Source organism: Carcharodon carcharias, chromosome 4 (assembly GCF_017639515.1).
Source record: "Carcharodon carcharias isolate sCarCar2 chromosome 4, sCarCar2.pri, whole genome shotgun sequence".
Classification (NCBI taxonomy): Eukaryota; Metazoa; Chordata; class Chondrichthyes; order Lamniformes; family Lamnidae; genus Carcharodon; species Carcharodon carcharias.
In genome coordinates this window covers 115012773-115028626 of record NC_054470.1, presented here as the reverse complement: position 1 = coordinate 115028626, position 15854 = coordinate 115012773, and the positions used below count along the sequence as shown (strand labels likewise).

The 15854-nt window shown below is 43.6% G+C and overlaps 1 protein-coding gene across 1 annotated transcript in view; it reads left to right on the top strand.

Moving 5' to 3' along the window:
* Nucleotides 1-15854, top strand: part of pgm5 (phosphoglucomutase 5) — a 159943-nt gene that overhangs the window by 126668 nt on the left and 17421 nt on the right. Inside the window, exon 10 of the mRNA XM_041186473.1 lies at nucleotides 9267-9401. Within this exon, the coding sequence (XP_041042407.1) occupies nucleotides 9267-9401 (135 nt within the window). The remainder of the gene's footprint in view (nucleotides 1-9266; nucleotides 9402-15854) is intronic.

Genomic DNA, 15854 nt, shown 5'->3' with positions numbered 1-15854 from the left:
TAAAATCGCTTTTTTCAAATGCAAACTGTTTTAAGAAAACTTCGCCCGCCAAAAGTTATACTTGTTCAGCAATCTGACTTTAGTACTTGTAAACATTACCTGTGGAAAGCCTGAAGTTTACATCTGTTGGAGTGTTTGGAAATTCCAGTGGTGCCAATTCTGGGCAGGCCTGGTTCTGTGACAAGGAATGAAGTAGTGCTGCAAGATTTCTGAATGAAAACATGGAGAATATTGTGAATAATTTGCACATAGGAAAGATTTTGATTCACACTTGTTTCTTAAAAGGTCCTTTATTTTATGAAAAAAAATCTACAAAATGTTTTTTTTTATTTGTGGAAGAGCCAGGAGCAGCTTTAAGGTGTCAGCTGTTGCATATAATGGGGAACACTGTTGCCTGTGAGTCAGACAGTCATAACTCATCTGAAGGACAATACCTCCAACAGTGCAGCACCCCCTCAGTCCTCCACTTGGGACTTCAGCGAAGAACGTTGTGCTCAAGTCTCTGGAGTGGGACTTGAACCCATAATTTTCAGTCAGCTTGCAGCTTCAAGTCCCCTGCTGAAATGTTTAAGCAGAAAATTCAGACTGACATTCTCAGTGCAGTACTAGAGGAATGTCTCACTGTCCAGAGGTACTATCTTTTGGATGAGTTGTTAATGGTCTTGCTTGTCGGCCCTATCAGTTCCCATTAATATCTTTGAAAAGTTCCGAAAAAATCACCCCTTTAGCTTGTAAATTCCAGGGAGTACCACCTAGTTGTGTAATCTCTGCTGCACTCCATCCTATGTCAATATTTCCTTCCTGCTTTCCAGAACTGAACACAGCATGTCAGATGTGGTCTAACCATTGTAAAGTTATTACATGACTTCTACCCATACAATATAGTCTCTTAAGACCCACAAAAGCTTAAATAAGACAGCAACTGTTCGTCCTATTGAATGGAAGATCCCACAACATTACTTTGAGGATCTTCCCGGTGTCCCAGCCAATATTTATCCTTCAAATAAGACCTAGGCCAGAATTTTCGGGTCGGTGAGCAGGGCCCACTCACCAACGCATAAAATGACACATGGTGATGTCGGGTGTGTTTCCCAACGTCACTGCGCGTCACTTAGATTTTCAGTTCGGCTGGTGCACACCCAAGTTGGCAGTACACCCATCGAACTGTCAAAGGCCGAATAAGGTCATTTAAATATCAATTAAAACAATAAACTGAGCTGCCCGTCAAACCTCAAGGTTGTCGGGCAGGTGAAGAGCCCAAGCGGCCTTCTCATTTATCATGGAACCTCATCCATGGGCAGGATGAGGTTTCATGAAAGTATTTAAAGTTTTATAAAAAATTTTAATAACATTCATAGACATGTCCCAGCTCATGTGACACTTTCACGTGAGGGGACATGTCTTAACTGTTTTTTCATTAAAAATTTCAGAACTTAAACTAATCTCCCTGAGGCAGCTCTGTGCCTCAGGGAGATTTCTGTGCTCTTTCGCAGGCATACGCGTGAAAGAGTGCACTCCCAGACTCAGGCAACCCACCCTCTCCAGCCCGCACAGATAGCGCTTAGCGCTTCCGGGCGCGCATCATGCTGGGCGGGCCTTAATTGGCCTGCCCATGTAAAATGGCGGTGCCTAGCCAATCGCAGGCAGCGAACGGCTGCATGCCCACCCATGCCCGCTCCTGCCCAACTCCCCCTAAAGACAAATTATCTGGTCATTATTACATTGCTGTTTGTGGGATCTTGTTGTGCACAATTTGACTGTTGCATTTCCTACATTACAGCAGTATTCCATTGGATGTAAAGCACTTTGGGACATCCTGAGCCTTTGAGAGGTGCTATATAAATGCAAGTCTTTCTTCCATGACCTTGTATCCCACAGCTTAATTTCAGGGCTACTATCTTCAGATTTTAAGTTGGAAGAGAATATTCATGGCAAACAGCCTTACAATCATCACGGTCTACTTAATACTGAAATTCTAATCCGTGTATTCCCATAATGTCTGAAGCCACCTCAGGAATCCAAAGTATCCCTTGGGCTTTTTTTTAACTTTATTCATTCATGGGATGTGGGAATTACTGGCAAGGCCAGCATTTGTTGTCCATCCCTAATTGCCCTTGATCTGAGAAGCTTGCTAGGCCATTTCAGAATCAACCACATTGCTGTGGACCTGGAGTCACATGTAGGCCAGACCAGGTAAGGATGGCAGATTTCCTTCCCTAAAGGGGCATTAGTGAACCAGTTGGGTTTTTAAGACAATCAATGATAGTTTCACCATTACTGAGACTAGCTTTCAATTCCAGATTTATTAATTGAATTTAACTTCCACCAGTTGCCATGGTGGGATTTGAACCCATAACCCCAGAGTAATATCCTGGGCACCTGTATTACTAATCCAGTGACATTATTACTATGTCACTGTCTATCTAACTTCAGCAAATGGTATCTGATTGCTGTCCTATTTAAGCTTTCATGTGTTCCATGGAACCGTGTGTGTGTGGGGTTCAAAGTTATGCTTCAGCTTAGACCACACCTGGAGTACTGTGAGCACCACACCTCATGAACGATATGTTGGCATTGGAGGGGATGCAGCATGTATTTAGCAGAATGATACCTGAACTCTCGGGTTAAGTTACAGGGAGTGAGTACACAAACTAGGATTGCATTCTTTGGAATTTAAAAAGTTAAGGGGAGGTTTGATTACAGTTTTCGGGATATTAAGGGAAACTGATGGGGTAGACAGAGAAAAAATACTTCTGTTGATTGGGGAGTCTAGGGCTGGGGGGACGGGGTCTAAAAATTAGAGTCAGGCCTTTCAGCAATGAAATTAGGAAACACTTCTTCACACTCAGGGTGGTAGAAGTTTGGAATTCTCCTCCGCAAATGGCAATTGATACTGGGTTAATTGTTCAACATTAAATCTGTGTTCGATAGAATCTTACAACACATAAGGAAGCCATATGTGCCAGCTTTTCAAAATTTATGTTAACTAAAAGCTATCAAGAAATAGGGGGCAGAGCTACACATATGGAGTTATGTCACAGATTAGCCATAATCTAATTGAATAGTGGAACAGGTTCAAGGGGCTGAATGATCTCTTCCTGTTGCTATGTTCCTGGTCAGAAATGAGGAATGCTGGCTCTCAGAGACTACATCTGTAACCTTATCCTCGACACCATAAAGGAAAGGGTTAATATTTGTTTGAATTCCAAACAACCAGTATATAATAAATTCTAACCTGCTCCAGTTTTAACAATAATTATGTCACAATTCCATGGTTTATTACAATTGTTTGCATTGTTATAAAATATAGCAAAGCATCACTGCACAGGAAAAGGCACAGGAAATGAATTTAAGGTCTAATTATTTTCTCTCTAATTGGGGTTTGTGGATTTAGTCTCCATTACCTGACTTCAAAATCTACATTTTATATCCTTTGACAAATATTTACATTCCATTTTACAAATGTCCCTGTGATTGCGCCATATGTAAAAGAGCATGGTTGAGACAGTGCGTTCGTTAGAAAGCCCTTTTTACTGGAATGGGGCTAGCGAATGAGGGGGATTATAGGTATGTGGAGAGGCTGGGGAAACTGAGATTGTCCTCCTTAGAGCAAAGGAGGCTAAGAGGAGATTTAATGGAGGTGTTTAAACTCACGGTGCGTTTAGATGGAGTCAATAAAGAGAAATTGTTTCCAGTAGCTGAATGGGTTGATAACCTGATGACACAGATTTAAGGTGATTGGCAAAAGATCCAAAGGCGACATGAGGAAAATCTTTTTTATGCAATGAGTAGTTAGATTTGAAATGTGCTGATACAGATCCATTGGTGGCCTTCCAAAGTGAATTGGATAAATACTTGAAGAGAAAAAATTGCAGAGTTACGGATCTGAATTTTGCATGCTTCGTGTGTGTGCGATCGGTGGGCCTGGAAGCTTCCGGCCGTGATCACAATCGACACATGATTTCAGGCTGGCTGGCCAATTAACTGGCGGCCATCATGAAACATGCGATCTGAGAAGCTCAGTCCAGCTGTGGGGCGGGAAGAGGGCGAGCGCTGAGACAAGTGAACGTGCAGGCAGGCGCCTCACAACGAGCTCCCTGAAGGCTGACAACTGCTGCGGAGCTGCCTCGGGGGAGCTGCTGTATTGCTCAAGGGATATTTGTGCACAAAAAATAACACAAACTAGTTCTAATGCAATTGCAAACAAATGACAGCAGCACTCATAATTCCTCAACCTTCAAGCATCTTCTGGCATTTTATACCCCCTGGATCGAGAATGATGCAAAAAGGTGAAGGCCGCCAGGCCGATTGGCCCTTGCACCCAAGCGTAAATGCACAATGGGCCACTAACAATTCCAATCGATTTGGGCTTTAATTGGCTTAATTGGAACTTTGATTGTCAGCAGGCATGCTTCTGACTCTAACCCACACCCACCAACCGTGATGTGGCATGACGTCACTATGATGTCAGGTCGCCTGCCCCACATTTTCTCACACAATTTCGCACTAGGTCAGGTTGACTCTGCGTCCGATAGAATCATAAAATTCTGACCGTGGAGAAAGAGCGGAGAGTGGGACTAATTGGATTTTTTTTTCAAACAGCAGAATGGTTTCTTTCCATGCTATATCATTCTCTAATGCTATGTTTCTACTCAATGGCTGCTTAAGTCATCTTGTGAGGTGAATTGGAACATTCAGAGATTTACTAGAATGGCACCAGAGACGAAGGACTTCAGTTCTGCGGAGAAACTGGAGAAATTGTGATTGTTCGGCTTAGAGCAGAGAAGGCTATGAGGACATATAAGAGAGGTGTTCAAAATTATGATAGGTTTTGATAGAGTAAGTAAGGAGAAACTGTTTCCACTGTTTCCACTGGCAGGAGGGTCAATAACCAGAGAGCATGGATTTATGGTAATTGGCAAAACAACCAGAGGTGACATGAGGAAAACATTGTTTGATGCAGCGAGTTATGATCTGGAACGTGCTGCTGAAAGGGCAGTGGAAGCCAATTCAATAGTAACTTCCAAAAGGGGAATTGGATAAATACTTCAAAAGGAAACATCTGCAGCAAAAGAGCAGGGGTGAGTGGGGCTAATTGGATAGCCCTTTCAAAGAGCCAGCACAGGCTCGATAGTCTGAATGATCTCCTTCTGTGCTGTATCATTCTATGACAATTCTATGATCCAGTCATGATCTAGTTTGTGGTTGGACATGGGCCCAAGTCCCCAAATTGCAATGCATAAATGGGCAGAAAGTGATAGGAAATTGGAAGTCTTTAAGGCAAAGGAGTCCACTTTGGACCGAAGAAAGAGAGATCAGTTTAGTTTGTAAATACTGAGAGGCTAGCAACGGTGGAGGAACCGAGAGATTTAGGGGATCCATGAACAGAAATCACAAAAGCAACAGGCACAAAAATTAACTTTAAAAGGTGAATGGAATGTTAGCCTCAATCTCAATGGGGCTGGAATACAAAGGGATGGAAGTCATGCCACAGTTATATAAAGCTTTGGTCGGATCCCATCTGGGGTAATAGTGTTCAGATGTGGGTACCAACCTCAGGAAGGAAGTGTTGATATATTGATTTTGGAAGGGGTGCTAGCACTGATCTACATGGATTACATCTAGACTAAAAATTTAAATTATAAGGACGGGTTGCAGAGACTAGATTTGTATTCCCTGGAGATTGGGGGCGGGGGTACCTGGTGGGGGATTGGAAGACAGTGGTACAGTGGTAATGTTACTGGATTAGTAATCCCAAAGCCCAGGCTAATGCTGTGGGGCAAGGGGTTCAAATCACACAACAGCTGGTGGAATTTAAATTCAATTAATAGAATCTGGAATTGAAAGCTAGACTCAGTAATGATCAACATCATCAATTGTCTTAAAAACCCATCTGGTTTGCTAATGTCCTTCAGAGAAGAAAATCTGCTGTCTTTACCTGGTCTGGCCTACATGTGACTCCAGACCCACAGCAATGTGGTTGATACTTAGCAGCCCTCTGAAATGGCCTAGCAAGCCACACAAGGGCAATTAAGGATGGGCAGTGATGCCCTCATGCCATGAAGGAATAAATAAGATTAAGGGGTGATCTAAATGAGATGCTTAAGAATAGATAGTGAGAAGCTATTTTGCCTTGTTGGTGGAGTCCAGAACAAGGGGGCATAATCTTAAAATTAGAGATGGGCAATTCAGGGGTAATGTCAGGAAGCACTTCTTCACATTTTGGCTGGGAATTTAAGGGACATGAAGGTGGGTAGATGGAACTAAGATACAGATCCACCACAGCCTAATTAAATGATGCAGCATGCTCAAGGGGGTGAATGGCATCCTCTTGTTCCTCTGCTCCTTACTTAGGGAGGCCACATCAAAGATACCATTCACATGGGAGTTCAAAATACTTGACCATGGAGGAGATGTTTGCATGAATCTGCTTAAAGAAACATTTGCATTTATTCAGCACCTTTTACAACCACCAGATATCCTGAAGCACTTTCCAGCCAATGCAGTACCTTTTGAAGTGTCATCACTATTGTAATGCAGGAAACAGAGCAACCAATTTGTACACAGCAAGAGCCCACAAAAACCAATGTGATGAACAACCAGACGATCTCTTTTAGTGAACTTGGTTGAGGGATAAATATTGACCAGAGCAGTGGCAGGGTCAGAAATCCTCTGCTGATGTTCAAAAGGGACTCGAACCTTTAGGCCCACCTGAGTTTAGCATCTCATCTGAAGGACAGCACAGCACTCCCTCAGCACTGGAGCAGAGCATCAGTCTGGAGTGGGGTTTGAACCCACAACCTTCTGACTCAGGGGTGAGAGCATTACACACTGAACAACAGCTGACATGCTTGTAGATGAAGTAACTCTTCTCCCTCCAGCCTCTGCTCTTCTTGTCAGCCTTAAGCTGCTACATCGCTCCTGGATCCTCCGTCCCCCACCCCTCCTGCTCTCGACCGCTGCTTTCTCAGGTTTACTGTGGCCCCACCTGTACTCAACCCGCCCTGAAGGCAGAAAGTGGAAAACGTTCCTCTTGTACAGGCATACGTCATTGACGGGCAGGAACCGGCCAATTGGCTCACACCACATGAGCGGAACATCCCGGCTAAACACTTCCACTCTCCCTCCCCACCTCCCCCCTGACCTCACACACCCAACCCCACTGCCTCCCCCCTTCTCCTCCTCCACAGCTTTATAATCTCCAGGGACGGGCAATGAAAAAAGTGATGAGGAAAATCCACGAGTTAATAATGGAAACTTTATGTGGAGAATTCCTCCCAAGCCCCCCAGGCAATCAAAACCAGTCCAGGAGATTGCATTATCCAACTCCAACCTTGATAAGAACAAATTCTGTTCCCATAAAATGCACATAGACATTTATAAATGTAGTTTGACTTTTTTTTTAACAAGCTTTATAAACACATCCTCTTTCTAAATGATTTCAATTTCTCCATGTAACCTGAAGCCAACTTTGAAGGATTTGATTTAATTAATTTTTCATTCTAAATTAAAATAATGTGCCAAATGTAGATGTTTATACATTCAAAGAAAGCTGCAGGGAGTTCTCAATATTTTTCTGGTAAAAATATACTGACATTCACTAATTACTGTTCTGGTAAACCTTTGTCTCTTAAACACATCCCATTTGGTTGCCAGCTATGGCTCTTGTGTGGCACTCTCACCCCAAGTCAGAAGGTTGTGGGTTCAACTCCAGCGATTTGCACAAAACCTAGGGTGGAATTTTAAGGCCCCATCGTAGCGGGGGTGGGGGGCCTTATTGCGGCGAGCTGTTCAAAACTTCATTGATATTGGCAGGACCATAAAATCCCACCCCTAGGCTGACACTCCCAGCGTAGTACTGAAGGAGTGCTGAGTTGTTGGATGTGCTGTCTTCTGGTTAAACTGAGGCCCTGTCTGCCCTGTCATGTAAAAGATCCCGTAGCCATTATATTGAAGGGAGCAGGGAGACATCTCCTTAATATCCTGGTCAATATGTATCTCTCAACCAACATCACTAAAGCAGATTGTCTGGTCATTACCACATTGCTGTTTGTGGGAGTTTGCTACAAAAAGATTAGCTACCCTGCCTCCTGCGTTGCAACAGCGATTATACTTAAAAAGGAACCTCATTGGCTGTAAAGTGCTTTGGAATATTCTGAGGTTGTGAAAGCCACTAAAGAAAAGTAGTTCTTTCTTTAATGTCTATGCCAGAATGAATACCTCTTGAAAACTCTTGCCCTGAGCATGCAGATACCTGTACTTGCTCTGCTACATACCTCCCATGTATGACATTCCTTTTGGGAGATTAGTTGCTATTGTGGATTATGGTGATATGCCAATTTATGCACAGCAAGCTCCCACAAACAACAAAACAGCAATATGAAATTTACCAGGGCATCTATTTTGGTGAGATTAATTGAGAGATAAATGGAAATCAGGTGGCTTCTAGAACAGGCAGTCAATCCACCATACCAACATGAGTCCGCATTTACTAATTAAAATCTGACCCCTTGGTTCCTACAGAGGGGACACCAATGCCCGATTCGGGTTGCCAACTTAGGTTGGAGGTTCCATTACATGACCTCTCACCTCACCTAATGGTGGCCTGTCTTCCACAGCCAATTGGAAAACAAACAGACCACCATTAGTTGAAAGAACCCTTGACTACCAATCAAACAACCTTCCACACACACCACCACCACAACCGCCCCCCCCCCCCCCCCCCCCCCCCACCGCCACACCCATCTCCAATAGTTTTAGATTGGATAAAGAACATCCTTCAAAGAACATGCCCTTATAATTTTTCTCCTGGATGTGGCTCCTGTCACAGAGATTAATCTAGACTCCAGGGCAATGCTGGAGGGTAGGCACCCCTATGAACAATTTATCCCACAACATCACCAGCTTGGGTTGGGTAATCCCATCACCAGCAAAGTGTGGGGTAGATATACTTCATCTACTGTGAAGTAGATGAACCACGGGTGGGTGGCAATTTCCACTCGGTGTTGGATGATGACCTGTTGATAAAGATTGGTATTGTCCAGGATTTTTTCAGGGCCCCTGCATCTGATCTATTCTCAGCTGTCAGACAGCACCACAGGAATTTCAGCAATGAGTTAAGACATTCACTGTAACCTCCTCCTGTTGAAACATTAGATCAAGAGCTACTCGGATAAATTTGTCTCCACTGCATGTCAGAGCCACCAGTGGCCATGCTTCCCTATTACAAAATGACTTGTGCTGACTGAAGTCTTCTCTCCTCACAGGGCCTGAGGTTAATACTCACGGATGATTCCAGACTCATATTTAGACTGAGCGGGACTGGGAGTATGGGATCTACAATCAGGATCTACGCGGAGAGTTATGAACGGGACCCCAGCAGGATCGAGAGTGATCCACAGGTAACATGAGCAACCAAGGTACAGGCTGATTTACAGACGATACCAGCTGGTACATTATTCAACCCAACATTTACATTGTGCATAGAAAGGAAACATCCCAATGTGTTTCTCACAAAATCATAATCAGTCAGAAATATGTGCTGAGCCTAAGAAGGTGTTATTAGATGGGTTGTTAACAACTTTGGTCAAAGAGATATATTTTAGGGGCGGCGGGAGGAATCTTCAGGCTAATGTTCATCAACCCACTTTTGGAAGAATAGGAATTTTTCAGATACGAACATACAAATTAGGAGCTGGCAGAGGCCACTCGGCCCCTCAAGCCTGCTTCACCATTCAGTAAGATCATGGCTGACCTGACTAACCTCAACCCCATGTTCCTGCCTACCCTTGATAATTTTTCACCCGTTTGTTAATCAAGAATCTATTTAGCTCTGCCTTAAAAATGTTCAAAGACTCTGCTTCCACCGCCTTTTGAGGAAGAGAGTTCCAAAGACTCTAAACCCTCTGAGAGAAAAAATTTCTCCTCATCTCTGTCTTGAATGAGCGACCCCTTATTTTTAAACAGTTACCCCTAGTTTTAGATTCTCCCACAAGAGGAAACGTCCTCTCCACATCCACCCTGTCAAGACCCCTCAGGATCTTAAAGGTTTCAATTAAATCACCTCTTGCTCTTCTAAATTCCAATGGAAACAAGCCTATCTGGTCATTTTACATGTCGGCAAGCGGGCCCCACCCCCTACTCACTGGCCAGGAAATCTGTCTCAACTTTTTTAGTTAGCCAAGGATGGTGGGCCTTCCCCTTGGAATTTTTCTTTCTCATTGGAATGCGTATGTCCTGTATATTTTGAAATATCCCTCTAAATGACTGTCACTCAACTTCAGTTGACCTATCCCTTAACCTCATTTGCCAGTTTACTTTAGCTAGCTCCTGCTTTCATGCCTTCATAATTGCCCTTCTTTAAGTTTAAAATACTAGGCTCGACGCACTCATTTCTCCCTCCAAATAAATGTAAATTCGATCATATTATGATCACTGCTACCTAGGGGTGCCTTCACTAGGAGGTTATCAATTAATCCTACCTTGTTGCACAATCCCAGGTCTAGTATAGCCTGCTTTCTGGTTGGCTCCAGAGCATGCTGTTCTAAGAAACTATCCCAAGAACATTCTATGAACTCCTCATCTATGCCCATCTGATTTTTCCAGTCTATAAGCAGATTAAAGCGCCCCCATGATTAATACTGTACCTATCTGGCAAGCTCCCATTATCTCTTCTTTTACACTCTGTCCTAATGTGTAGTTACAATTAGGCCTGTATGCCACTCCCACAAGTGACTTCTTGCCTTTATCATTCCTCATCTCAACCCAAACCACTTCTACATCCTGGTTTCCTGAACTTAGGACATGGCTCTCTAATGTACTAATAGCTTCATTAATTAATAGAGCCACCCCTCCACTTTTTCCTAACTTCCCATTCTTCTTAAATGTCACATAACCTTCAGTATTCAGGTCCCAATCTATGTCACTCTATAGCCATATCTCTGTAATGGCTATCAAATCGTACTTCTTTATTTCTATATGCACTATCAGTTCATCTGTTTTGCATTGAATGCTATGTGTGTTTAGATACAGAGCCTTTAGTTTTGTCTTTTTATTATTTTTGTATCGTCCAACCTTATCTGCTAATTTACTCTGAGATTTGTACTCTCTGTCCCTTCCTGTAACAATCTGTTTATCATTTCCCATATTAACACCTTTCTCTCTTACCTTGTCTCTATCCTTTGGTTTACTACACCTTCCCAAATTTGATCCCTTGCCCCCACTATTCAGTTTAAAACCCTCTCTACTTCCCTAGCTATGCAGCTGACAAGGACACAAGCCCCAGCATGGTTCAGATGTAGACCATCCCAACTGTACAGATCCCACTTCCCCCAGTATTGGTGCCAGTGACTCACAAACCGGAACCCACTTCTCCCATACCAGTCTTTGAGCCACACATTCATCTCTCTAATCTTATTTGTCCTATGTCAATTTGCACATGGCTCAGGTGATAATCCAGAAATTATTACTTTTGAGGTTCTGCTTCTTAATTTGGTGCCGAGCTCCTCATACTGACTATGCAGAGCCTCCTTCCTCATCCTGCCCACATTGTTGGTACCTACATGGACCACAACCACTGGATCCTCCCCCTCCCACTGCAAGTTCCTCTCCAGCCTTAAGCAGGTGTCCCGAACCCTGGCACTGGACAGGCAACACAGCCGCCTGGACTCTTGCTCTTTGCTACAGAGAACAGTATCAATCCCCCTCACTAAACTGTCCCCTACTACCACTACATTCCTTTGTGCTCCCCTCACTTGGAAGGCTTCCTGTACCATGGTGCCATGGTCAGTTTGCTCATCCGCCCCACAGCCCCCACTCTCATCCAGACAAGCTGAGAGAACCGCAGACCTATTGGACCATTGCAGAGGCTCACACTCCTGCACTCCTGCCCTCTTACCTGCCTCACTTGCAACCACACGCCCCTGTTCCTGGCCACTGACCCAATCAGAAGACCCTATCCTAAGTGGTGTGACTGCCTCCTGGCATAAAGCATCCAGGTAACTTAACCTCTCCCTGATGTGTTGCAGTGTCTGCAGCTCAGCCTCCAGCTCAATGCTCTGAGCTGAAGTTCCTCAAGCTGCAAGTGCTTACTGCAAACGTGTTTGCCCTGGATCACAATGTTATCCAGGAGCTCCCACATGCTGCAGCCTTGACACATCAGCTCTCCTGCCATCCTTAATATGTTTTAAATAATTATATATTAATCACTTATTTATCTTGCTTTCTTATATATTTTATTAACTTTATCACCAATTTGTGTACTATTTTAAACCTTAGGTATAGAATAGAACTTACGCATTCACCAGATACTTGCCAAACAGCTAGCTCCTTTCCCTATAGTAGAGCAAGAACCAAGTTCTATGGGGTGAGAAAGATAGAAGGAGGAAACAAATACCTCCTCCCACCTCACCGAACTCCCTTCTCACCTCAACGCAGACTAGAGGAACAGCACCTCATCTTCCGACTAGGCACTTTACAGCCTTCCAGACTGAATATTGAGTTCAACAATTTTAGATCATGAACTCTCTCCTCCATCCCCACCCCCTTTCCGATCCCTCCTTTTTCCAATAATTTATATAGATTTTTCTTTTCCCACCTATTTCCATTATTTTTAAATGTAATTCCATCCATTGTTTTATCTCTACCTTTTAGCCTATTTCGATCCCTTCCCCCCACCCCACCCCCACTAGGGCTATCTGTACCTTGCTCGTCCTGCTTTCTACCTTTAATGTCACCTATTAGCACATTACTTAGATAATATCACCACCGTCAACACCTCTTTGTCTTTTTGTCTATGACATCTTTTGACAATCTCCACCTACCACTGGCCCTCTATCCAGCTCTACTTGTCTCACCACCCCTTAAACCAGCTTATATTTCACCCCTTTTCTATTTTACTTAGTTCTGTTGAAGAATCATATGGACTCAAAACATTAACTGTGTTCCCCTCCACAGATGCTGTCAGACCTGCTGAGTTTTTCCAGGTATTTTTATTTTTGTTTTTGATTTGGATTTCCAGCATCTGCAGTTTTTTTGCTTTTATCCCCTCTCACTAAACTAAGTCTTCACTCAGTTAGTCAGCTGCACTCCATTTGCACTGAATTTTTTTTAGTCCTTTTGTGGGGTGTGGGCATGGCTGGCTAATTACCCCTTCAGAAGGTAGTGGTGAGCTGCGAAGTGTAGGTACACCCACAGGGCGGTTAGAGAGGGAGCTCCAGGATTTTGGCCCAGCGACAATAATGGCGGTGAATGGACCAAAAAAGCACGTCCATTAGCATTTTCCACTGGTTTTTATTCAGTGCTGCTTTTTGCCAAAATTATCATAAGAGCAACTTTTATTTATATAGCGCCTTTAACATCACAGAATGTCACAAAACATTTTTGAAGATTCTTATCAAACACAAAAATTTCAAACTGATCCTCATAAGGAGATGTGAGGGCTGGTGATCAAGAGTTTGGTTAAAAAGGTTAAGTATTAAGGAGTGTCTTAAAGGAGGAAAGAGAGGTGAAAAGAAGTGTAGAATCACAGAATGCTTGCAGCGCAGGAGGCCATTCGGTCCATTGATTCCCTGCGAGCTCTCTGCAAGAACAAGTTACTTAGCTCCTCTCCAACCCTTTCTCTGTAGCCCTTCAATTTATTTCTCTTCAGGTTCTGATCCAATTCCCTTTTGAAAGCCACAACTGAATCTGCCTCCAACCACACTCTCAGGCAGAGCACCCTACCTCCTATAGAGGGAGTTCCAGAGCTTAGGGTCCAAGCAACTGATGGCATGCCCACCAATGTTGGAGCAAAAGAAATCAGGGTTGTGCAAGAGGCCAGAATTAGGGAAATGCAGATATCTTAGGGGGTTGGAGGGTTGTAGGGGCTGGATGAGGTTACAGGGATGGTGGTGGGGGGGGGGTGGGGTGGGGGATGTTATACGGGCTGGAGGAGGTTGCAGGAAGAGGGAGGGTTGTAGGGACCTGAAGAGGTTACAGAGATAAAGGAAGGTTGGACAGGCTAGTGGACGTTACAGGGACAGGGTGGCTTGTAGGGACTGGAGGGGGTAATAGAGATAAGGAGGATTGTAGAGGCTGGAGGAGGTTACAGAGATAGGGAGGGTTGTAGGAGGGACAACAACTGTTCAGAGGCAGGTGTTAGTGCCAGAGAATTTGTAAGTGAGGAGCAGTTTTGCTTCCTTGCCAAAATTTTTGCTTCAACGTCTGGGGTAATAATTGCTATGCCACCATTGTGCTGGGTCAGCTATTCTCAGCATTCCTGGTCATGTCAAGTTTGAGTAGTGAATTGTTGCTGTACAGTCTGCAATAGGCCCATTGTTTAGAAAAGGAATTGTTTTTCAATAATCGCACTCAATAATACTGACACCCAGAGAGGGGATTGGAGGATTGGAAATCATATGGCCCCTGTGGCATGAACATCAGTGAATAGAGGAGACAGATTTAAGATAAAAACAAAAAACTGCGGATGCTGGAAATCCAAAACAAAAACAGAATTACCTGGAAAAACTCAGCAGGTCTGGCAGCATTGGCGGAGAAGAACAAAGTTGACGTTTTGAGTCCTCATGACTCTTCAACAGAACTGAGTAAAAATAGGAGAGGGGTGAAATATAAGCTGGTTTAAGGTGGGGGGAGAGAAGTCGGGGGTGGTGGTTGTTGGGACAAGCAAGCAGTGTTAGGAGCAGATAATCAAAAGATGTCACAGACAAAAGAACAAAGAGGTGTTGAAGGTGGTGATATTATCTAAAAGAATGTACTAATTAAGAATGGATGGCAGGACACGCAAGGTACAGCTCTAGTGGGGGTGGGGTGAAATAAGACTAAAAGGGCATAAAAGGTATAGATTTAAAAATAATGGAAATAGGTGGGAAAAGAAAAATCTATATAAATTATTGGAAAAAACAAAAGGAAGGGGGAAACAGAAAGGGGGTGGGGATGGAGGAGGGAGTTCAAGATCTAAAGTTGTTGAATTCAATATTCAGTCCGGAAGGCCGTAGAGTACCTAGTCGGAAGATGAGGTTCTGTTCCTCCAGTTTGTGTTGAGCTTCACTGGAACAATGCAGCAAGCCAAGGACAAACATGTGGGCAAGAGAGCAGGGTGGAGTGTTGAAATGGCAAGCGACAGGGAGGTCTGGGTCATTCTTGTGGACAGACCGAAGGTGTTCTGCAAAGCGGTCGCCCAGTCTGCGTTTGGTCTCTCCAGTGTAGAGGAGACCGCATTGGGAGCATTGACAGATTTAAGATAATTGGCAAATGAATCAAAGGGAACAAGTGGAGAAATGTATTTACACAAGTTGTTCTGATCTAGAATGCGCTGCCTGAAAGCAGATTTAATAGTAACTTTAAAAGGGAATTGGATAAACACTTAAAAAGAAGACATTTGCAGGGTGTGGGGAAAGAGCAGGGGAGCAGGACTAATTGGATAGCTCTTTCAAAGAGCCAGCATAGACATGATAGACCACATTGTCTCCTTCTGTGCTGTATCATTCTACAATTCTAAGATGTTTACTTTGCTACTGATGGAAACTTATTGAAAGAAGTAACGAACAGCTCAGGTCACAAGAGCAAACAGTGAGCAGAGAAGAATAGTTACCAGTCTCGGTTTGAGTTCACATTATAAAAGGTTATGAGCAGCTCACTCAAACATTAAATTGCATAGTACAAACCCTGGTGATAGGTGGTAACTCAATAACTGCAGCTCTACACATGCAGCTTCTCCATAGGGTTTGTCACCAGTTTGGGCAATGATGTTAAGGATGTTTCCTCACAGGTAAGTGTTGTATAATGTTATATGTGCTGCATGCCACTGTAATGTAAACGTGCTCAGCAGAGCAAGGGTTAATGTGGGACTTGAGAAT